At 51.8% G+C, this 21315-nt stretch overlaps 1 protein-coding gene across 1 annotated transcript; it reads left to right on the forward strand.

Moving 5' to 3' along the window:
* Positions 1 to 9037: 9037 nt before the first annotated feature.
* Positions 9038 to 21217, forward strand: INPP5J (inositol polyphosphate-5-phosphatase J). Its single transcript, XM_084797651.1, has 13 exons — positions 9038 to 9201; positions 11021 to 12168; positions 12518 to 12631; positions 12775 to 12883; positions 13091 to 13207; positions 13466 to 13641; positions 14035 to 14146; positions 14291 to 14400; positions 14519 to 14702; positions 19712 to 19849; positions 19939 to 20016; positions 20126 to 20230; positions 20404 to 21217. The coding sequence occupies exons 1-13, from the start codon at positions 9097 to 9099 to the stop codon at positions 20908 to 20910; spliced, it is 3003 nt and encodes a 1000-aa protein (XP_084653777.1). The 5' UTR covers positions 9038 to 9096; the 3' UTR covers positions 20911 to 21217.
* Positions 21218 to 21315: the final 98 nt, after the last annotated feature.

Consider the following 21315-nt stretch of genomic DNA (forward strand, 5'->3'; position numbering starts at 1 on the left):
TTAGGGAAAGATTAAGCTACTTTATCTATGGGTTTGAGTATCCTAATATTTTGAGTTTGGGTATGGAAGGGTGCCCTGGAACCAATCCCTGGCAGACAGCAAGAACGCACTGTGCCCTTTCCCACTGAATCCAGAGAACCTTGTCAACATGGAGCCAAGGCTGCTTTGTGATCCGAGGTATTTTTACCTTCCTCAGCTTACTCCACCCCTTCAAAATGCATATTAAAAATGGGACTGGGGGCCGGGTGTGGTGGCGCACGCCTTTAATCCCAGAACTCAGGAAGCAGAGGCAGGCGGATCGCTGTGGATTCAAGGCCAACCTGGTCTACAAAGCACGTCCAGGACAGTCAAGGCTACACAGAGAAATCCTGTCTCGAAAAACCAAAAAAAAAAAAAAAAAACCAAAAAAGGGGGGGGGGTGACTTTGGGGTCGGCAAGATGGTTCAGTGATTATAGGCGCTTGCTGCTAAGCTAGATGTGCTGAGTTCAATTCCCAAAACCTGTGAGACAAAAGGAGAGACGAGCCTCCCACAGATTGTCCTCTGACTTCATAGGTATGTGGTGTCACACACTCAAAGACACACACAGATAGATAGATAGATAGATAGATAGATAGATAGATAGATAGGTTTTTTGTATTATTTATTTTTATGCATATGAGTGTTCTATCTGCATGGCCAGCTTTTCGCACTGGTGTGGGGATCCAAACTCAGATCTTCATGCTAATGCAACAATTGATCCTACATGCTAAGCTATCTCTTAAACTCTAAAATCCTTTTAAAAAGATACCTATCTAGGGCTGGAGAGATGGCTCAGAGATTAAGAGCACTGTCTGCTCTTCCAGAGGTCCTGAGTTCAATTCCCAGCAACCACATGATGGCTCACAAGCATCTATAATGTGATCTGATGCCCTCTTCTGTCCTCTGCAGGCACTGGGGGAATGCACGTAATACACAGATATGCTAGCAGGCAAGACATCCATATACAGGAAATACAAATAAAAAATTTAAAAAGTCATCCTCAGCATCATAGTGAGGTCAAAGCCAGCCTAACCTATGAGAGCCTGACTCAAAAATATCTCTCTCTCCATCGCTCTCTCTGTCTCTCTCTGTGTCTCTGTGTCTCTGTGTCTGTCTCTCTCTCTCTCTCTCTCTCTCTCTCTCTCTCTCTCTCTCTCTCTCTCTCTCTCTCTCTCTAGCTGTAGGGTTAAGAGCATGGGATGGCAGGACCAGGGTTCAAATCCCAGCACCCACTTGGTGGCTGACAACCATCTCTGTCTAACTCCAGTTCCAATGCCCCCTTCTGGCCTCTGTAAGCACTGCACACATGTGGTGCACAGACATACAGACAAAACATCAACACATATCAAATAAAACAAATCTAAAAGAATGCCACACACACACACACACACACACACACACACACACACACGTACACAATTTTAACCTTGTGTGATGGTGCACACTTACTCAGGAGGCAGAGGCAAGACAATTGCCTCAAACTCAGGGCCAGCTTACAGAGTAAGACCCTCCTACATCTCCCTCCCAACTGCTTGATTGTTAGGAGCTTGAAAGAAGCATAGAGCTGCAGAGAGGGCTCAGGGGGCTAAGGCCTTGCTGGGCAGACATAGGGGCCTGAGCTCTGCTCCCTAGAACGCCGAGAAGCCAAGCGCACCAGGAGACAGGAAGGTGCTGGGGGCTGGCTAGCCAGCCAGTCCAGCCAAATCATTGAGCTGATTTGAGCTCAGTGTCCAGAGAGACAGCATAAACAAACAAACAAACAAACCAATAACGCAGAGGGCTGGCTAGGTGGCTCGGAAAGTGAAGGTGCTTGCCGCAAAGCGGGACAACCTGAGTTTGACTTGAATGCCTTGAGCTCACAAAGTAGTTGAAAACCAACTCCTGGCTGGGCGGTGATGGCGCACGCCTTTAATCCCAGCACTCAGAGGCAGAGGCAGCCTGATCGCTCTGAGTTCAAGGCCAGCCTGGCCTACAAAGAGAGTCCAGAACAGCCAAGGCTACACAGAGGGGGGGAGAAAAAAAGAAAAGAAAAGAAAACCAACTCCTGGGAGCTGCGTCTGACTTCCACCAGCAAGCTGTGGCATGCCCACACCCAAACCCAAACACACACACTCTCTCTCTCTCTCCCTCTCTCTCTCTCTCCCTCTCCCTCTCTCTCTCTCTCTCTCTCTCTCTCTCTCTCTCACACACACACACACACACACACACACACACACACACACAAATAAATACAGGCAAAAAACAAAGCAAAACAAAACCTCAAAGCTGAGTGTAGTAGAACACACCTGTAACCTCAGCACTCAGGAGGCAGAGGTAGGTGGATCTTCAGGCCAGCCAGAAGGACATAGTGAGACGCCAGCTTTAAAGGGGGTGGGGAGGGGCGTGGCTGGGGAGGAGCGTTTCTGAGGGAGGGAAGGGTGAGCTTTCTTTCTTTCTTTCTTTCTTTCTTTCTTTCTTTCTTTCTTTCTTTCTTTCTCATTCTTTCTAAGTTGCCAGGACAGAACATAAGTTCTTTTTTTCAAATTTTCTTCAAGAGCCCACTAACTTTGTATGATCCAATGAGATGCCCCTAGAGTGTGTCGTTGGAATAACCAGTTTTGACCCATTCCTAAGGCTGGAGGCAAGACCAAGCACATTCCTGCTCCTGCTGAGGGCGCAGATGGTAATGGATGCGATGGCCCACATAGCAGCCAACCAGTCTTATAAAATATGTATACTCAAATATATTTGATTAGATCAAAACAATCTAAAAGAAAAAGTCCAAAAATAAAAATGGCTATCTCTTGGAGGTTAAAATTATAGGTAATTTTTCATTCTTTGTGCCTTTTCTGATATTTCCTGTAAGTATATGTCAGCTAAACACAAGTAGTAAATTTTGTTTCCAAAACGATGGAATACAATGTGCTGGCTCCTCCCCCCCCATCCCCCAGGCTCTATCTCTCCTAAAAAGGGTCCCATGGTGACTGAAGCCAAAGGTCCCACAGAGCCCATGGCTTTTCTGCTGACACACCCAAGCCCCAGTTCCCCCGTGGGTCCTTGGTGTTCACTGGACAGACGCCACCAAACCACTCTCATTGCATTAACCTGGACGCTGTGGCTGTTGGACCACAGCTTGCTCTTCCAAGGCTTGACCACCAGCTAGAGGATCCAGCAAGGGAAACTATGGCTGCAGCAGCACCAGAAAGATCCTGGCCTCAGCAGCACAAGGCCTCCCGGGACAGACCCTGCTCACAACCCATACTCCTTGGGTGGCAGTGTACAGTCTAAGCCCCCAGCTTTCCTTGGGTAGGCTGGTACTGAAGCCTAGACTGTCATGAGTTTAGGCTCATCAGCGTCAGAGTCAGCTCTTAGTTAAATGAAGATTTAAGAAGGGAGGCAGGACTGGAGAGATGCCTCAGAGGTTAAGAGCACTTGCTGCTCTTCCAGAGGTCCTGAGTTCAATTCCCAGCAATCACATGGTGGCTCACAACCATCTGTAATACAACTCAGTGCCCTCTTCTGGTGTGCATGAAGACAGCGTACTCATATACACAAAACAAATAAATCTTTTTTTAAAAAGTGGGGGGGGAGGGTAGGGAAGCAAGAGGATCACAAGTTCAAGACCAGACTAGGCTACATCTATCTGTCTGTCTGTCTGTCTGTCTGTCTGCCTGCCTGCCTGCCTGCCTGCGTGTCTCTCTCTCTCTCTCTCTCTCTCTCTCTCTCTCTCTCTCTCTCTTTCTCTCTCTCTCTTTCTCACACACACACACACACACACACAAACACACACACACACACACACACATATCAATTACAATAGCAATAACAAGATCCCTGTAGGTTTACAAGTAAACCTGGGATGAAGTCAAGATTTAGTTTTTGGCTGGTATTAAGGCTGAGTATACAAGTATATGACCAGGGTCATAAGCTCAGGATTGGACTTTGACAAGATTCAGGGCTCCATTTATGACTGAAGTAAACAGAATTTTCACAATACATAATGAAAATTCATTATGAGGCCAAGGACCAGTCAATGACTAAGCTCAGGGCTCTGTGACTAAAACCAGTTCTATTTTATATCGGAGCCGGGATTTAGTCTCAAGCAATAGCTAAGCCTGGCTGAAGTTAGTGGTCGCTCTGACTAGGGTTCAGTCTTTAGGCTAGGATCAGGGCTGAGTCTAGGTCCAGGATGACGGTCTCAGGTTGGGACCAGCCTTTTATCAGGCATAGATCAGGGTTCTGTAAGTGACTAGTCAAAGAGTATTTCTAAAGTGATGGTCAGGGCTCTTTGGCGACCTAAAGCAGAGGCTTGGTCTTGGTATGGGATCAAGGCTCTGTCAGTTTCAAGATTAGAGTTCAAGCTGGATTCAGGATGAGGGCCGCGAACACAGCTTACTCTGATTCTTTGCTCTTTTCTGACCTCCAATGAAGAACTGTTTGGAGACCCAGCCCAGGACAGAGCAGTCTTCAAGGAACAAGAGTCCCCCAGGGGAGCTTAGCAGGGTCTTGTTCATACGCTGAGCTTTTCCTTGCTTGCTGGTGTCCTAGAGTCTTCTAACCTACATGGCTCTGCTGTTCCAGGTCCCTCGCACCAGAATAAAAATAGCCACTCACTTCAGAGCAGCTGACATCGGGTGCCTGGCTGCCTGGGAGGAGGGGGAGCCCAGGAGAGGGAGGAGGGACGTCTGAGCTCAGCCCCAGCTGTGTGACCTTGGGAAAGTCACTCCTCCTCCTCCTCCTCCTGAGTGGCAGCAAGTGAACAAGGAGGAAAGGGGGGAAGGGGGGCCTGCCCTATACCGTGACACTTGTTACCAATGAGGCCCCTCAGAGAAGGAGTGCTCCTTTGCCCGAGCTCTCTTCCCTGTTGCTTACCTCTGCCACCTTTCCAGACATCTCTGACATCTCTGAGCCACCTTTCCAGACATAGCGCCACGGCTATGTGACTTTATTCACCACGCGTCCCAGTCAGGCAGAAGGCAGAGAAGGAGATAAGAGGTAGAGCCAGAGGAATCAAGGAAGAGGAGAAGGGAAAGGAAGGGAAAACGGCTTCTCTTCTTCCCCAACCCATGTGTTATGTCTGCGTCACCAGGCCAAGAGGACACAGGACCAAATTAGAATCCTCTCTCCGGTGGGTCTTCTACACCCTAGCCTTCTTCACCTGGCTCCCAGGCATTTCTCCTCTTCTGCTTGTTACCTCAGACTCCTCGACCAAGCAAGGCTTCAACAATCACCTGACCTCTTTTGTCGAGTGTCCTGAGGAGCACTGTCCATTCTTGCCCTGCACTAAGTTTAAGCCTCAGTCACTGGGGACCTTCTGCCTGGCCTCGCAGGGTGATAAGGAAAGTGGCTGGCCCGCTCCCCGCCCTCCTCAGAGCTCTCCCTCTCCACCCATGAACACTCTGAAGGGGAGGGAAGCGTGAGAAGTTTCCAGAAAGGGGCAGGTTGAGCCGTAGCATCTGCCTGGCGCATTCCACAGAGTGAGACAAAACAAGGAGCTGGGAGGGGCCTCTGGAGACAGCCGTCTCCAGGGGGGCGGTTCTCCCTGGCAGCTGCCCCCGGCCTGCCTGCCGCCCTGAGCCCCAGAGCCTGTTATCAGCCTTCTTAGTCATCCTTCCAGAAGCTCAAATATAGCTCCTAGCAGCTCCCTCTTCAGCAGGGGTCCACCCCCTGCCACCCCCTTCCCCTTGCTTTCTCCTCCAAGAATACAACCACCCCAGGCCTCAGTTTCCACATCCACTAAATGGGTCTTCTGGAACTAGGTGGTGGTGATGATGATGATGATGACCATGGAGTGAGGTACCTTTACCAAGAGCTTGCTTGTGCCCTGCTCTCAGCTACCTTCTTCAGATGTATAGCTTGTTTGATCATCACAGCAAACCCAGGAAGCAGCTAGTGGTTTTGTGTCCCTTACACAGATCAGGACTCCTTGTGACCTCCCGAGTAAATCAGTGTCAGGGACAGAAGCAAGTCCCCAGCAGCAGTGAGCTCGGTGGGCAGGGATAATGGGAAATCCTGGATCACGTCCCTGGGGCACAGGAGCAACCTGCACGTTCATTTTTGTTACGTCTGTATGGCTTTCAAGGGGCTTAGGTGCCCCTTCCTCAGCCCTGGGATTAGTCCCGGGGGCCTGAGTTTGCACCCTTAAACTCCTCAGAAGCTGGCATGACTGAGCTGGAGGACTGGACCAGTGAGCAGTTCCGGGCGTCCCTGCCCTCTTGATGACTGTGGCTGGCCTCACCTTCTCCCTCACACACACACCACCGTCTTCACCTCCCATTCTCCCAGCACCCTTTGCACTAGTGTCACACTCACTCCCATCATCGCTCCATCGCTCCTCCCCCTCAGCCCCTCATCACCACTGCCAGTACCACCCCTCCCTTCGCTCCATGGCTTTCCCCACCACCTGTGCCATCAGCACCTCCCCCACCGGCACCACCATCATCCTCATCACCATGGCCTCCACCTCTGCCATCCGTCCCTTCCACTTGTCACTACTATTCCTGTCAGCCCCTTGCTTCCACCATCATAGTCAGGGGTGTTAACACAGCCACCAGTACTGTTATCTCCGCTGCCCTCAGGTTACCTTTCTATCCCATGCTTTACGCGGGCCCCAGTCTTTGCCCCTCCACATTTCAGCCTTACTTACAAAGATGCTAATCCAGGGACTCAGATTGAGTGCAGCAAAGCAGGCATAGCCAGGAAAAGGCTTGTAGTGTCTGTTCCCAAGAACGTCTCAAAGGACCAGTGAAGATGCAGAGATGGTCGCTGACCTACAAGGACTCTGGCCACAGAACTCTGAACATTTGGGGCTGGGAGATGGCTCAGTGGATCAGAGCACTTGCTGTGCAAGCATGAGGACCTGAGTTCAAATCCCCAGAACCCGTGTAAACAGTTGGGCATGCTGTGTGCCCCTGAAACCCTACTGTGGAGCTAGGGCCGGGCAGAGACAGAAGGCGTGCTGGGACTGGCCGCCTGCCAGCCTTGTTCCAGATCCAGTGAGAGACCCTGTCTCAAAGGGAAAAGGCCAGAGAGTGACAGCGCAGAGCACCTGGGTTTCTACTCCTGGCTTCCACGTGCAGCTGGCCACATGCTCCTGCACACACATGGGCACACACCCCCGAGTACATACACCACACACACAATTAATTAACATACATCCACACAAACAAGCAAGCAAAAGAGCTTTGACTATTTCCCACCTGAGCTGGGTGTAGCTCATCTTTGGGTACAGTCTAGTAACCCTAGAAGAACTGGGACTCTAGGGTTAACTAAGCAGAGAGGAGTTGGAGCAGAGCAAAAACCTACAGCCCACATTCACCTGTGGCCGAATCTAACCTTTCCAGGCATTCTCTCTTCTCTTTTGTATGTATGTATGTATGTATGTATGTATGTATGTATGTATGTATGCATGCGTGTGTGTGTATGTATGTATGTATGCATGCATGTATGTATGTGTGTATGTATGTATGTACATATGTATTTATTTTTACTGAGATGGGGTCTCACATAGGACAGAGGCCCTCAGTGTCTATACAAAAGATGGCCCTGAACTTTTAATTACTTTTTTCCCCCGCCCAGTGTACGGTTGTGAGTCATCTGACATGGATTCTAGGAGTTGAACTTGGGGCTCCCTGGGAATAATCCCACTCTTAACCGTTGATCCGCCTCTCCAGCCTCATGACACTGAAGCCTTGATCCTCTTGTTCCCACCTCCCACGTGCTGGGATTACAGGCCAACTTTTCTCACTTCATTCATTCATTCATTCATTCAGTCATTCATTACACGTACCCTTGTACCTAATGGGCATCAGGACCTATTCTGGGTCCTGTTCTATAAGGTTTGAATGCCTAGTAGACTTTTGGTTTGGCTTTGGTTTGGGCCTTTTGAGACAAGTCTCTCTAGGTATCCCTAACTGGCCTGGCCTTGAGCTCACTCTATAGCCCAGGCTAGCCTCAACTCTTGGCAAGCCTCCTACCTTGGCCCCTCTGGCGCTGGGATTACACTATATGTCACCACCCTAAGCTTTGCAGGGTTATTTTTTAACTGACCTGCCAAGTCCCTCTCCCACTGCTGGACCCTTCTCCCCCCCCCTCCCCCATATCCCCCACTTGTTCAAGTTGGTTGGATCGCTGGGATAAGCCACTGAAACTCATGGGGTGACCTTGACAAGTGTCTTCCAGAGCCACTGCCAGTGAGTGAGTGCTAAACAAAGAGGCCGAGGCTGGACTGGGACAGGCTTGTGTGGGGGGACAGCTGAGGGCAGTGCACTGTCTGCAGAAGAGGAGGAGCTGGGGCGGACAGGGAGGAGACTCCGGTGGAAGGAGTCTGGCTGTCTGGTTTGAGTATGGAAAGAATAGTGCCAGGCAAAGATGGGGTGGAGGAGTGGGAGCTGGCCCAAGGCTTAAAAATGGGGCCAAGACCAAGAAGAGACTTGATACCCTATGAGCATATACAGGGGGAGGAGGTCCCCCTCAGTCACAGTCATAGGGGAGGGGAGTAAGGGGAAAATGGGAGGGAGGAAGGAATGGGAGGATACAAGGGATGGGATAACCATTGAGATGTAATAGGAATAAATTAATAAAAGAAAAATTAGAAAAAAAAAGAAAGAGAAAAAAATGGGGCCAGGGTGGGGGCCGAGACAAGGCCTGAGCTAAACAGAAAGGCAGGAAAATGACAGGGCAAGGCAGGTGTCCCCAAGGCCCTGGAGGAGAGGCTGCTGACCTCTGAACTACCTGTCCAGGTATTATCTGCAGGTGTGCCTGTGCTCCTCCCTGGAGCAAGGGTGGGTCTAGCCTATTATCTGGAGGGTGGATCAGATGGGGGAGTTGGGGGGGGGTCTCCTCCAGCATCCAGCAGGGACTAGGGCCAGGCTGATGAGTGCTTCTATTGCCCTGGATGTTCTGGCATCAGCAGCCAGCTTCAAGTGTTCCTAGGGGGTAGCCACTTAACCCTGGCCACCTTACTATGGGAAGTGGGTGCCTGCGCCTTTAAATTCTCAGCAGGTTGAAATGGTTGATGACATCACTGGTTCCCGGGAGCTGAGGAGCTGGAGCCAGAACCCAAGGGAGCCAGGCTGGGCTGCCGGGGGCTGCAGACATGGAGGGCCAGAGCAGCAGTGGTAGTGCCAGGCCAGGGACCAGGACTGGTCTGGGACCCTTGCCTGGGACCCATGGGGTTTTGCAAACTGGGGCACCTTCAAAGGTAAGAGATCCCGAACCCTAGTCCCTGGATTCCTCATCCCTAGTCTCACACTTCCCCATCACACAGATGGGGCACACAGAGCCTGGTGCCCCCTGGCTAAAGGACTGGCACTTTTCTGTGCCCACCAAGCAGAGGCTGGGCCAAAAAAAAAAAGGTCACCCTGGAGGGGCAGTGATGGGATGCCCATGGAGAAATGGAATCAGCCATGGCCAGGAGCTCCCCTCGAGAAACACTCTGGATGGTTGTCAGGGGACCCAGCTGTTTTCCAGCTTTGCTGTGTGACCTTGGGCAAGTTGCTTGTCTTCTCTGAGCCAATGCAAAATGACGGGGCTTGCATGGGAAGACTGGAGCTGTGACATCTGGGATGTCTAAGTTGTTAGCGCTGGAGGCGGTGTGGTGGTTGAGGGGGAGGGGGCACACAGTGGGACTCTCGGAGACAAGGAGAGCGTTCAAAATGCAGCCCCTCAAGAGCGGAGTTCGAGGGGGGAGCGGGGCAGAGGGGAGGGGGGAGGGGGAGGTAGAGTTTCAGGTTCTCTGAACCGAGAAGGACGAGGACAGAGATAGAACTGCGGCTCCCGAGCAGGATGGGGCCACCCTGGGGCGCGCACAGACCTTCTCCTGTCCTACCTGGCAAAGGACACTTTCTCATGGCCTCTGGAGACTGGGGACTTCATAAACAGGATGGACAAGGCGGGTGTCCTTCCACCTGCCAGGTATAAAGGGTTGCCTATTTGCCTGTCCTCACAGATGGGGAGAAGACAGGCAAGATAAGAGCCGTAGTGCCTGGGCACAGAGAGGCGTGGCGTCAGACCACACGGCTGGCTGAGGGTGGGCTCGCTTCCCAGTGCTCAGGGAATTTCAGGAAGTGGAAGGCTCAAAGTATGGGCCCCTTGCCCAGGACACACACACACACACACACACACACACACACACACACACACACACACACCCCTACCTTAGGGTGTAGTATGGTCAGGGACTCTTCCAAAGTCCTTTTGTTTTACAGATGGAAAACAGGCTGTGGGCCGTGGGACATTTGCCTAAAATCGCACAGCTGGCATGGGACTACATATGACAGCCTCAGTTGCCAGCTCTTGACCCCGCATGGTGCACAGGGACCATATCAGCACAGTCAGGGCTATGACCAAGGGATCTGGGTGGTGGTGTGTGCTGTGTGAGGGGCATCTAAGGACTATTGACGCTGGGGGGGGGGGGACATGCTTTCAGCAGACCGGACCCTGTATTCCCACAGCCACATGGACAGACTTGGGGTGCGGAGTCTGCAGCCCTCTGTAAGAGGAGCTGCGGGGGCTACAGAGAGCACTGCTCTGGGAGCTTGTCAGAGTAGAGAGAGAGTAGGTGGTAGCCAGGAAGACCAGGCGAGCCCTCAGGCTCAAACTCATGTTTCACTCACTCCCTTTGGGGATGCAGTCTGTCCATTTGTGAAAAAAAAAAAAGTGTTTTCAAGCCGGGTGTGGTAGTGCACGCCTTTAATCCCAGCACTTGGGAGGCAGAGGTAAGCGGATGGATCATTGTGAGTTCCAGGCCAGCCTGGTCTACAAAGTGAGTCCAGGACAGCCAAGGCCACACAGAGAAACCCTGTCTCAAAAAAAAAAAAAAAAAAAAAAAAAGATTTTCAAGTTTAACATGGAAACATGGTTTTTGTACCCTGGCTCTACTGAGAAAGAAACTGCTGTGGGTTTGAAGCGAGCTCAACAGTGTTCTTCTTAGCTGTATGGGTCTCCTGGGCTCTAAATGGAAGTGGAGACTCAAACCCTTGGTAGAAGTCATTCTGAGTCATTGATTTGTCCTCTACAAGGTGAACTCAAGTTTTCAGCTTCCAGCAAAGAACACAGGCCCAGTACCCTCGGAACCAAGGTTGGCTCTGGCACCCGTGGGACCGCGAGCAGCTGTGTCACCTCCCTCAGAGAGGCCGAGACTGGCTTTATCATGTCCCCGACCCAGCCTAGCGCCACTCACCACCCCTGGAGAGCAGAAAAGACCTCCAGGCCATCGCAGCTCCAACCTGGCTTCCACGTCTGTGGGCCAGCTGGTGGTATCCGCGTCTGCAGGACCAAAGCCTCCACCAGCCAGTTCAGTCTCAATCCTGGCTCCAAAGTCTCTGGGGCAGCTAGTAATATCTGCCTCCGCCATGCCAAGGCCTCCTCCGGTTCCCCTAAGCCCCATCCTATCTCCAACTTCCAGGGACCAGAAACAGTTGTCACCCACCTCTGTGGGACCTACGCCAGCTCTGGCAGCTTCGAGCCTGAGCCTGTCCCTGGCCTCTCAGGAGCAGCCGTTGCAGTCCCCTTCCAGTCCTTCCCCGGTGCCCAGCCCTGTTCTGTCACCCTCTCAGGAACAGATTCTGGCTCCAGCATCTGTGACATCTGCCCCAGCTTCTGAGAGACAGTTGCCAGACAGACAGAAGGATGCCTCAGTCCCCAGGCCTATTCCCCCTGTCGAGGGGTGTCTCCATACTCCAAAGCAGGCAGCTGGCCCTGCCGCCTCTCCGCCCAAAGCACAAGCTTCCTCAGATCCCAGGCTTTCCCCCTCCTTCCGCGCCCGACCAGAGGCTCCGCGCCACAGCCCGGAGGATTCTGTCCTGCCTCCGCCACCACAGACCCTACCCTTGGATGTAAGCCCAGGCCTTCCAGAGCCTGGCAGCCGCTCCCCTGGACTTCTGTCCCCTACCTTTCGGCCAGGAACCCTTTCAAGCCAGACTGTGCCACCACCTCTGCCCAAGCCACCTCGGTCTCCGAGCCGCTCCCCAAGTCGTTCCCGAAACCGCTCTCCCTGTGTGCCCCCAGCCCCTGAGATGGCACACTCAAAACCTGTCACCCAGGGTGCAGGGCCTGGCAGGTGCCCAAGCCCTAACCTACAGGCACAAGAAAGCCCAGCCTCTGTCACCACCTCACCAACCTCCTCTTGGTCAGCTCAGCCTACCTGCAAGAACGACCCCGGATTCCGGTAAGAGGCTCTCCCTCGTGAAAAGTTCCTGGGGCTTGAAAGCAGAGACTGACCATTCTTCCAGGGTGATGGGGCATTTAACTTGGTTTATGTCTCTGAGAATTTATCCCCGGGGGTGGGGTGCTGCTAGGACCCTAAAATTGCTAAGAGATTTGTTTCTCCTTCGGTTTATCTCTCCGGGGAGGTAGTTAGAGATGTTAGGCCCACTTTGGGTCTGTTCTAAGGGTCCTTACATCTTTACCTGCCTAGGTTTACCTCCCGCAGAGAGAGCCGTGTGAGAGAGAGAAAACGGGGTGGGCGGGGCAGAAATGGTACCCAGCAGTAAAGCCTCCTATGTGCCTGCCTCCAGGATCACTGTGGTTACATGGAATGTGGGGACTGCCATGCCCCCTGACGATGTCACCACGCTCCTTCACCTGGGTGGTGGCCACGACAGTGATGGTGCAGATATGATTGCCATAGGGTGAGGAGCGGTGTGGGCGGGCGGACCCCTTCCGGAGCGGTGTTTTTTTTTTTTTTTTTTTTTTTTTTTGGCCCGTAGAAGGGATTTCTCTAAAGTAGCCCCTCCAATCCCGCTGCTCTTCCGCTTCCTCCTCACCTTCCCAGATTACAAGAAGTCAACTCCATGATCAACAAGCGGCTCAAGGACGCTCTCTTCACGGATCAGTGGAGCGAGCTCTTCATGGACACGCTGGGGCCCTTCAATTTCGTGCTGGTAACAACACCCAACACCCTTCGTGAGCAGCAGGGATGCTTTCGGATCTCCTGCTCCCGTCTCTGGGAGCGATTGCTGGGTCTACTCTCTTCTGCCCGGTTACGGAGATGGTTGGAAGGAGGCAGAGACAGAGGATGGGGGGGGGGGAGCTGTGCGTGGAGCACCCCCAGCAGGCCTCCCCTCCACCCCCACCCCCACCCACTACAGGTGAGCACCGTGAGGATGCAGGGTGTTATCCTGCTGCTGTTTGCCAAGTACTACCACCTGCCTTTCCTGCGCGATGTGCAGACAGACTGTACTCGGACTGGCCTGGGTGGCTACTGGGTGAGCGTGGGAGTGGACCTCATGCTTGCATCCTTTACCCCGAGACCTGCCCCAACCCAAACACCATCCATCACTGCACCCCATTCCTTTAGACCGTCCCCCGCTCCCGCTCCTCCCTGTCCCAGCATGCCATTTCTTTCCTTAGAACCCAACCCTCGCTGAAGCATAAGCTTCCTCTTTTCCCCACCTGCCTGTATTATGCTCGGCCTGACCTTCTGGCCCGGGTTGGGCCCGTGACCTGTCAAACCTCGCCCCTAGGGTAACAAGGGTGGAGTGAGTGTGCGCCTAGCAGCCTTTGGGCACATGCTGTGCTTCCTAAACTGCCACTTGCCCGCACACATGGACAAGGCGGAGCAGCGCAAGGATAACTTTCAAACTATCCTCAGCCTCCAGCAATTCCAGGGACCCGGTGCACATGGCATCCTGGATCATGAGTAAGTGGTGGGGTGCAAAGTGCCGGGCTGGGTGGGTGGTACGGAGAGGTGGGCCTACTGACTGGTGTGAGTGACCCATTCGTACTAATGATAGGAAAACCAAAGCAGAGAGCAGGTTAGTGGGGGAGGGGTGGATCCTGCAAGGTGGAGATTTGCTGAGAGGTCTCCCCCTTCTTGCTGAGGGTCCTAACCTAATTTCTCTAGACCCTATTACGCCTCCATCTCATTTTCTTCCATTCCCTTGGCTGTCTGAAGGCTCCGGCAGCCCCTACCCATTGGCAACTCAAGAGGTCCCATGCTATGGGGGTTGGATGGGTGCCAGGAAGAATCTAGATTGAGCCTTTGCACCCATGGACCCACTGACACCTTCCTCCCCCTCCCCTCCTGGAGCAGCCTTGTGTTCTGGTTTGGGGACCTGAACTTCCGTATTGAAAGCTACGACCTACACTTCGTCAAGTTTGCCATAGACAGCGACCAGCTCCACCAACTCTGGGAGAAGGACCAGGTAGGAACCCTACCTACTCCCCCCCCCCCAACCCTGAACTCAAGCCGCACCTCATCTGTTTCCACCCTGGCCCTCATCTGTCCCACCCCGTCTCTGGACGCTGCAAGGCCCACACTGTCCTTCTGCCTTTCTGGATTCCCACAGCTCAACATGGCCAAGAGCACTTGGCCTATCTTGAAAGGTTTCCAGGAAGGGCCCCTTAACTTTGCTCCCACTTTCAAGTTTGATGTGGGTACCAACAAATATGATACCAGGTAAGCCATGAGATGGGGTGGGCTGAGGGGGAGGGGGCCTCGGGGCATTGGGGCAGAAGACAAAGCTCAGGCTGTGCTTTGACACCCCCCCCAACCCCTCCTCACTCTCTTATTGCAGTGCCAAGAAGCGGAAGCCAGCCTGGACAGACCGTATTCTGTGGAAGGTCAAGGCTCCGAGTGGAGGTCCCAGCCCCTCAGGACGAGAGAGTCACCAGCTCCAGGTGACCCAGCACAGCTACCGTAGCCACATGGAATACACTGTCAGTGACCACAAGCCTGTGGTTGCCCAGTTCACGCTGCAGGTGAGTCCTGGCCTCATTCTCCTCTCGTGATGTTCCTTGGCCCGGTCTCTGCCCATCAGTGACCTTTTCCAGCTGTCCTTAACAGCATCCTTTTTATTATTTTTTTCAAACAAGGAGGGAGTGGGGTTATAAATCCCCATTTTTCAGATGAGATTGTCACACAGCCTCCCTGGCCCAGGGCCGCACAGTTAGTAAGAGGAAAAAGATGGATTTGAACCCAAGACAGTTTGATTGAAGAACTCATATCTTTCCAACATCTACAGCTGACTTCCTCTTTCCAAGAAATGTTCAGGGCAACAAGTTAAAATTTGAATTTGGAAGCCGGAGAATCAAGAGTTCAAGACCAGGCTGTAGTGAGTCTGAGGCCCAGTCTGTGTTATATGAAACCCTGTCTCAAAAAGAAAAAAAAAATCACATATGTAATTAGACGAGCAAAGTCAAAATATTTACTCAAAGACCAGGTGAAATGCATTCATTATTAATTTATTGAACATTTAGCACATTATGATATGGAAGGCATTATGAAATGGGGACAGTGATGAGAAAGAGGAGAAAGATTAAAAAAAAAAAACCAAAATAAAGCCAGGCTGTGCACATACCAGTTGGCAGACCGCTTGCCCATATACGCCAGCACGTGTACAAGGTCCTGGGTCCTCTCACAGCACCAAACTCAAAATAGTTGCTTTAGCTTTAGTGTCAAGTCTCCATGTCTGGGGACCAGAGAGACGGTTCAGCAGCTAACAGAACTTATTGCTCTTGTAGAAGACTGAGGTTTCCGACACCCATAGGTGGCATCGTACAATCAACTCTAATTCCAGATCCAGGAGATCTGATGCCTCCAGCCCCTGTGGGCACCCACACCCATGCACATACACCCACTACACACACACACATACACACACACACACACATACACACACACACACACACACACACAGAATTATAAAAATAATTGTAAAATTATTTTTTTTAATGTGTCTGGCTAGGCAGTGGTGGCACATGCCTTTAATCCCAACACTTGGGAGGCAGAAGCAGGCAGATCTCTGTGAGTCTGAGGCCAGCCTGGACTACAGAGCAAGTTCCAGGACAGCCACAGCTGCTACACAGAGAAACCCTGTCTCAAAAAACTAAAAGAAAAAGAAAAAAAAAAAGAAAAAAACAAACAAACAAAAAAACAGAAACAAAAACAAAATGTGCCTGTATTGATTATATATAGACTTTTTTCTTGTCATTCTCCTTAGACAGTACAGTATAGCAGTTACTTTCATGACATTTGCACTATATTAAGTATCATGAGTAATCTAGAAATGAGTTAAAATACATAGAGGGATATACATTACATACACATACTATGTACTGTTTTACATGAGGGACTTGAACATCCTTGGGTTTAATGTCTACCAGGAGAATCAAACACACCTGGGATGCTCAGGGGTCCCTTCAATGTATTCGGAACTGAGGTTCTTACTTGCCAAACACAGGAAGGCAGCTCTCGAGTGCCAGAGCCTATTTGGGGGACAATATAATCTCACTCTCTGGTTTACTATGGGTAATCTCAGGGTTCTACTGAGGTGGCCGTGTGCCCCAAGTCACATAAAGGTCCCGTGGCAGAAGCAGAACAGGGTGGACCCCATGCTCCTGACCTTGAAACCTAAGCTGTGTTTCCTGGATCTCTTGGTCTGATAAGAAGGAGCCCTGTAGGCCAAAGAATGTGTCTCATAGTAGCTTTGTCACGTGGCCTGTCTATGGGACTTAAGCCAATATTCAGCTGGGGATGGAGGCTGGAGGCTGGCCTCCTGGGAACTCTGGGACAGGGACCCTGTGGGAGCTTTTGTCATTGTTGCCTTTAGATTGCCCTTTGCTGTGTCCTAGATTCCTTCAAGCTCATGATCCCCCTGCCTCAGCTTCCCAAGTGTTAGGGTTTTAGGCATGTGCTACCACACCCTGGCCCTTAATCAGGGACCTCACCTTGCCACTGTCCTGTCCTTCCTGTGGTGGACAGGAAAGTGTGTCCCTGGGGCTTCCCAAGCATGGGCAAGACACTGGGTTAAGCCCCAGCATTGAGAAAAAAAAATAAACAAATGAAAGCTATGAGGAAAAGAAAATAACTTTTAAAAAAGTCACTAGACGCTGAGGCTGGTGGCCTACCCCATGTAATTCCAGGATGCAGAATGGTGAAGCCAATGGTTCAAAAGTTCAAGTCTAGCCAGGGCCACAGGATGAGACTTCGGGTCAAAAAAAAAATTTTTTTTTTGAGACAGGGTTTCTCTGTGTAGCCTGGGCTGTCCTGGACTTGGTTTGTAGGCCAGGCTGGCCTCGAACTCACAGCAATCCACCTGCCTCTGCCTCCCGAGTGCTGGGATTAAAGGCATGCGCCACCACACCCGGCCAAAAAAAAATTTTTTTTAATTACTTACTAAACTAAATATGTTAGCGCATCTCTCTAATTGCAGCACGTTGGAGGCTAAGGCGGGAGAATTCCAACTTAAGATCTAGTCTGAATGATGCAGTGAGTTCCAGGCCTCCCTGGAGTACACGGAGACTCTGTCTCTAAAACCGCAGATCACTTACTTGATTTCTACCACACATCGGGCCGCGTGCAGGACCCTTTACATACACTGTCGCCTTGACTGCCTGGGGCCTCACACGTCTCCTCCCTACTTTACTGGTGGGAGAAACTCAGGCTGTTTATCTTGTGCATATAGGCCTTTTGTTTCTGTGTACCTCGAGCCTGTGGAGGCCAGGAGAGGGCATTAGAGCCTCTGAAACTGGACGGGTGTGAGCCACCGTGTGTGTTCTGGGAATGGATCCTGTGCCCTCAGGAGGAGCAGCCAGTGCTCTTTAACCACTGAGCCATCTCTCAGCCCCTTTGCCCTTGTTCTTCATATATATGTATGTGTGTGTGTGTGTGTGTGCGTGTGCGCGTGTGCGCGTGTGCGTGTGCGTGTGCGTGTGTGTGTGTGTGTGTGTGTGTATATATATATATATATATATCTTTTGGGAGGGTAGGGAGGAGTTTAGTTTTCAGTTTTTCTTTTTTTAGTTTTTAGTTTTTCCAGATAGGGTTTCTCTGTGTAGCCTGGGCTGTCCTGGACTCACTTTGTAGACCAAGCTGGCCTCGAAGTCACAGATATCCTCCTGCCTCTGTCTCTCTGAGTGCTGGGATTACAGGCATGTGCCACTGCGCCTGGCACTTTTTGTTTTGTTTTCTTTTTTTTTTTTTAATTATATTTACTTATATGCACAGGTTATATGAAAGAATTTAGAGGCCAACTTTTGGGAGTTGGTTCTCTCTTTCCAAATGTAGATTCCAGGGATTAAACTGAGGTTATCCTGAGGGTTAACCTCTTTACCCACGGAGCCATCTCATGGGCTTTATTTTTTGGTTGATTGGGCATCTTTTTTGTTCGTTTTGGTTTCTCTTGCCTTTTTGAGAACAGAGTCCCTTGTAACCTGGTTAGCCATCCAACAAAAGACCATTCTAGAATCCGATCCTCCAGCCTGTACTTGAGGACTATGGTTGTGTACCATATGACCATGCCTCAACAGGGATTTTGACCTTGAAAAGCCTTGCAGCACATTACAACGCACCCTTCTGTTAGGAACCTAGGACAGGGAAAGAATGTACTGGTTTGTTCTGGAACAGGCAGGTTCAGAAGCCGAGGGAAAGAAACCTGAAACCAGATCAACAGGGATCAGACAAAGGCCTGAGCCTGGCACCACCTGAGCGCCTCCTTAGGGACACAGGTGGCCAGGACTCTGGCTGCTTGCCACTGCAGAAACTCCATCTATCCAGGTGACTCCCTGCTTGTCCCAGCTGGTCCCCCGGGGAAAACACTCGAGATTATAATTCATCTCCATGGACTGACGACAAGGTAGTTATTAGTGGCCTTTAAAAGTAAGATGCAGGGGCTGGAGAGATGGCTCAGGGGTTATGAGCGCTGACTGCTCTTCTAGAGGTCCTGAGTTCAATTCCCAGCAACCACATGGTGGCTCACAGCCATCTATAATGTCATCTGATGTCCTCTTCTGGCCTGCGGGTGTACAAACAGGCAGGACACTGTATACATATACAATAAATAAATAAATATTTTTTTTTTTAAAAAAAAGTAAGATTCAGATGGGGGAACTGAGTTTGGGGATGTCCCAGGTCACACACAGCAATGTAACAACTAGAAAATGAATTGAGATTTCCAGCCACCCGTTTCTGGACTCTTGTTGGCTCTAGGAAATTGAACTTAACCCAGAGCCCTGTGCACCACACGGCTTTACCTATCTCCCTTGCTATTGTTTTAGGCAAACTATTTTGTGAGCACCTAAGGTGGGAAGTTGGTGAAATACGTTACAAATTACATTTCAGGGAACCAGTAGTATAGTCCTAGGCGTAAAACAAGAGCCTTAAAGCACTGGAGAGATGGCTCAGAGGTTAAGAGCATTAACTGGCTGCTCTTCCAGAGGTCCTGAGTTCAAATCCCCAGCATCCACATGGCAGCTGACAACCACCTGTAGCTCCAGGCCCAGGCTCCAGGCACACACATAATGCACAGACACATTCAGGCAAAACACTTATACACATAAAGCAAAAAAATTTATTTAAATTAAAACTAAACAAGCGCCTCCGAGTTTACAGACAAGGGGCCTGCTGTGCAGAAAAAGCCAAGGAAGTTGTCCATTTTATAACCTGACAGTGGCTAAGCCAAGGCCAAATCTAAGCCTGGCTGGCTTCAGAGACGTGTTCCAATGACGTCCTAAGGAGGAGAGCCCAGATTGGAGGCAGGAACTTCTGTTGGTTGGGTTTTTACCATGTTTTTGGAACAATGTTTCACTATATAGCCCATACTGGCCTAGACCTTGCTGTGTTGCCTAAGGCTATACTCAAATGATCAATCCCCCTGCCTCAGCCTCTAGTCTTACAAGCATGGGTCATTACCCAAGAGCCCCCTAGGTATGTGGGATGCCCGAGGGTCTCCTCTGACAGATCGTCCTCTGTCCCTGCCTTGCTTGGGCAGTTTGCCTTCAGGGATGATGTGCCTCTGGTGCGGCTGGAGGTAGCTGACGAGTGGGTCCGGCCGGAGCAGGCTGTGGTGAGGTACCGCGTGGAGACAGTGTTTGCCCGAAGCTCCTGGGACTGGATCGGCTTGTACCGGGTGAGAAGGGCAAGAATCTTGGGGCTCACAAGGAAGGAGTACCACGAGCTAGTATTGGGGTACCACAACCCCGGTTCCTCTTTCCCTAGGTGGGTTTCCGCCACTGCAAGGACTACGTGGCTTATGTCTGGGCCAAACATGAAGAAGCAGATGGGACTGTTTACCAGGTACTTACATGAAGGGGAGGGGCACCAGGATTCTGCTTCCGGGGTGGGGGGGAGTCCTGAGGCTGCCCCCCTGGCCCCAGCTTGGGCCTCTACCCCTGTGTCCACCCAGGTGACCTTCAGTGAAGAATCACTGCCCAAAGGCCATGGAGACTTCATCTTAGGTTACTATAGCCACCACCACAGCATCCTCATCGGCGTCACCGAACCCTTTCAGGTAAATGGATCAGACCCTAGGGCCAAAGCAGGCCAAGAAGTCCCAGCCAAATGTCACATCATCCACATTCAGACCTCTGAGCCCCGCCCCCCTCACTGCGTCTGCCAACATGACAGGGAGGGAGTGGGCAGGCTAGATCCTGGGGTTGCTCCAGCGGCCAGTGTTCCCTCTAGATCTCGCTGCCTACCTCAGAATCGGCCAGCAGCAGCACAGACAGCTCAGGCACCAGCTCCGAGGGGGAGGATGACAGCACCCTGGAGCTTCTGGCACCCAAGTCCCGCAGCCCCAGCCCTGGCAAGTCCAAGCGACACCGTAGCCGCAGCCCGGGCCTAGCCCGCTTCCCAAGTCTGGCTCTCCGTCCCTCATCCCGTGAACGTCGTGGTGGCAGCCGTAGTCCCTCCCCCCAGAGCCGCCAGCTGCCTCGCGTAGCCCCTGACAGGGGTCACAGTAGTGGCAGCCGAGGTAGTAGTGAGGAGGGACCCTCTGGGCTGCCTGGCCCCTGGGCCTTCCCACCAGCCGTGCCTCAAAGCCTGGGCTTGCTTCCAGCCTTGCGCCTGGAGACTGTAGACCCCGGTGGTGGAGGCTCCTGGGGCCCTGACCAGGAGGCCCTTGACCCTAACAGCCTGTCTCCCAGCCCCCAGGGCCGACTTGGGCTAGAGGAAGGGGGACTGGGGCCCTGATGTGGGTAGGCAGATAGGCGCCCCCCAGGGGAACAGCCTCCTTTTGCCTCTCTTTCACAAACCTGCCTGCCTCTCTCTCTTGCTGCTGCTCCAGCCGTTAACCACACCTGCCACTCTGTCTTGGCCAGGAGTGGCCAACCGGGGTTCCCCAAACTCAGTCCTGGCACCACCTCAACTGTGACAATCAGCAAAGCCTCGCCTGGGCCCTCACCCCCACCCCCCCGGTCTGGGACGTTGGGGGTGGGGGAAGTGACTGTTCCAATCCTGGAGGTCATCCATCCATTAGGAATTAAACTCTCCAGCTTTACTCCCGGCTCCTTCCTGACTTGTTAGCAGCCTGCGGACGGGGATGCTAGGAATTAAAGATGTGAGGGACTGATAGAACTGACATATATTAGGCACCAG

The sequence above is a fragment of the Acomys minous genome (genome assembly GCF_964271855.1).
Source record: "Acomys minous genome assembly, chromosome: 10".
Lineage (NCBI taxonomy): Eukaryota > Metazoa > Chordata > Mammalia > Rodentia > Muridae > Acomys > Acomys minous.

What these genes read in the sequence shown, in the direction of transcription:
- INPP5J (XM_084797651.1), top strand. Translation starts at nt 9,097, where the DNA reads ATGGAGGGCCAGAGCAGCAGTGGTAGTGCCAGGCCAGGGACCAGGACT. An exon ending in GGCCCTTCAATTTCGTGCTG is followed by an intron (nt 12,884 to 13,090) that starts GTAACAACACCC and finishes CACCCACTACAG; the next exon opens with GTGAGCACCGTGAGGATGCA. An exon ending in ACCAACAAATATGATACCAG is followed by an intron (nt 14,401 to 14,518) that starts GTAAGCCATGAG and finishes CTCTTATTGCAG; the next exon opens with TGCCAAGAAGCGGAAGCCAG.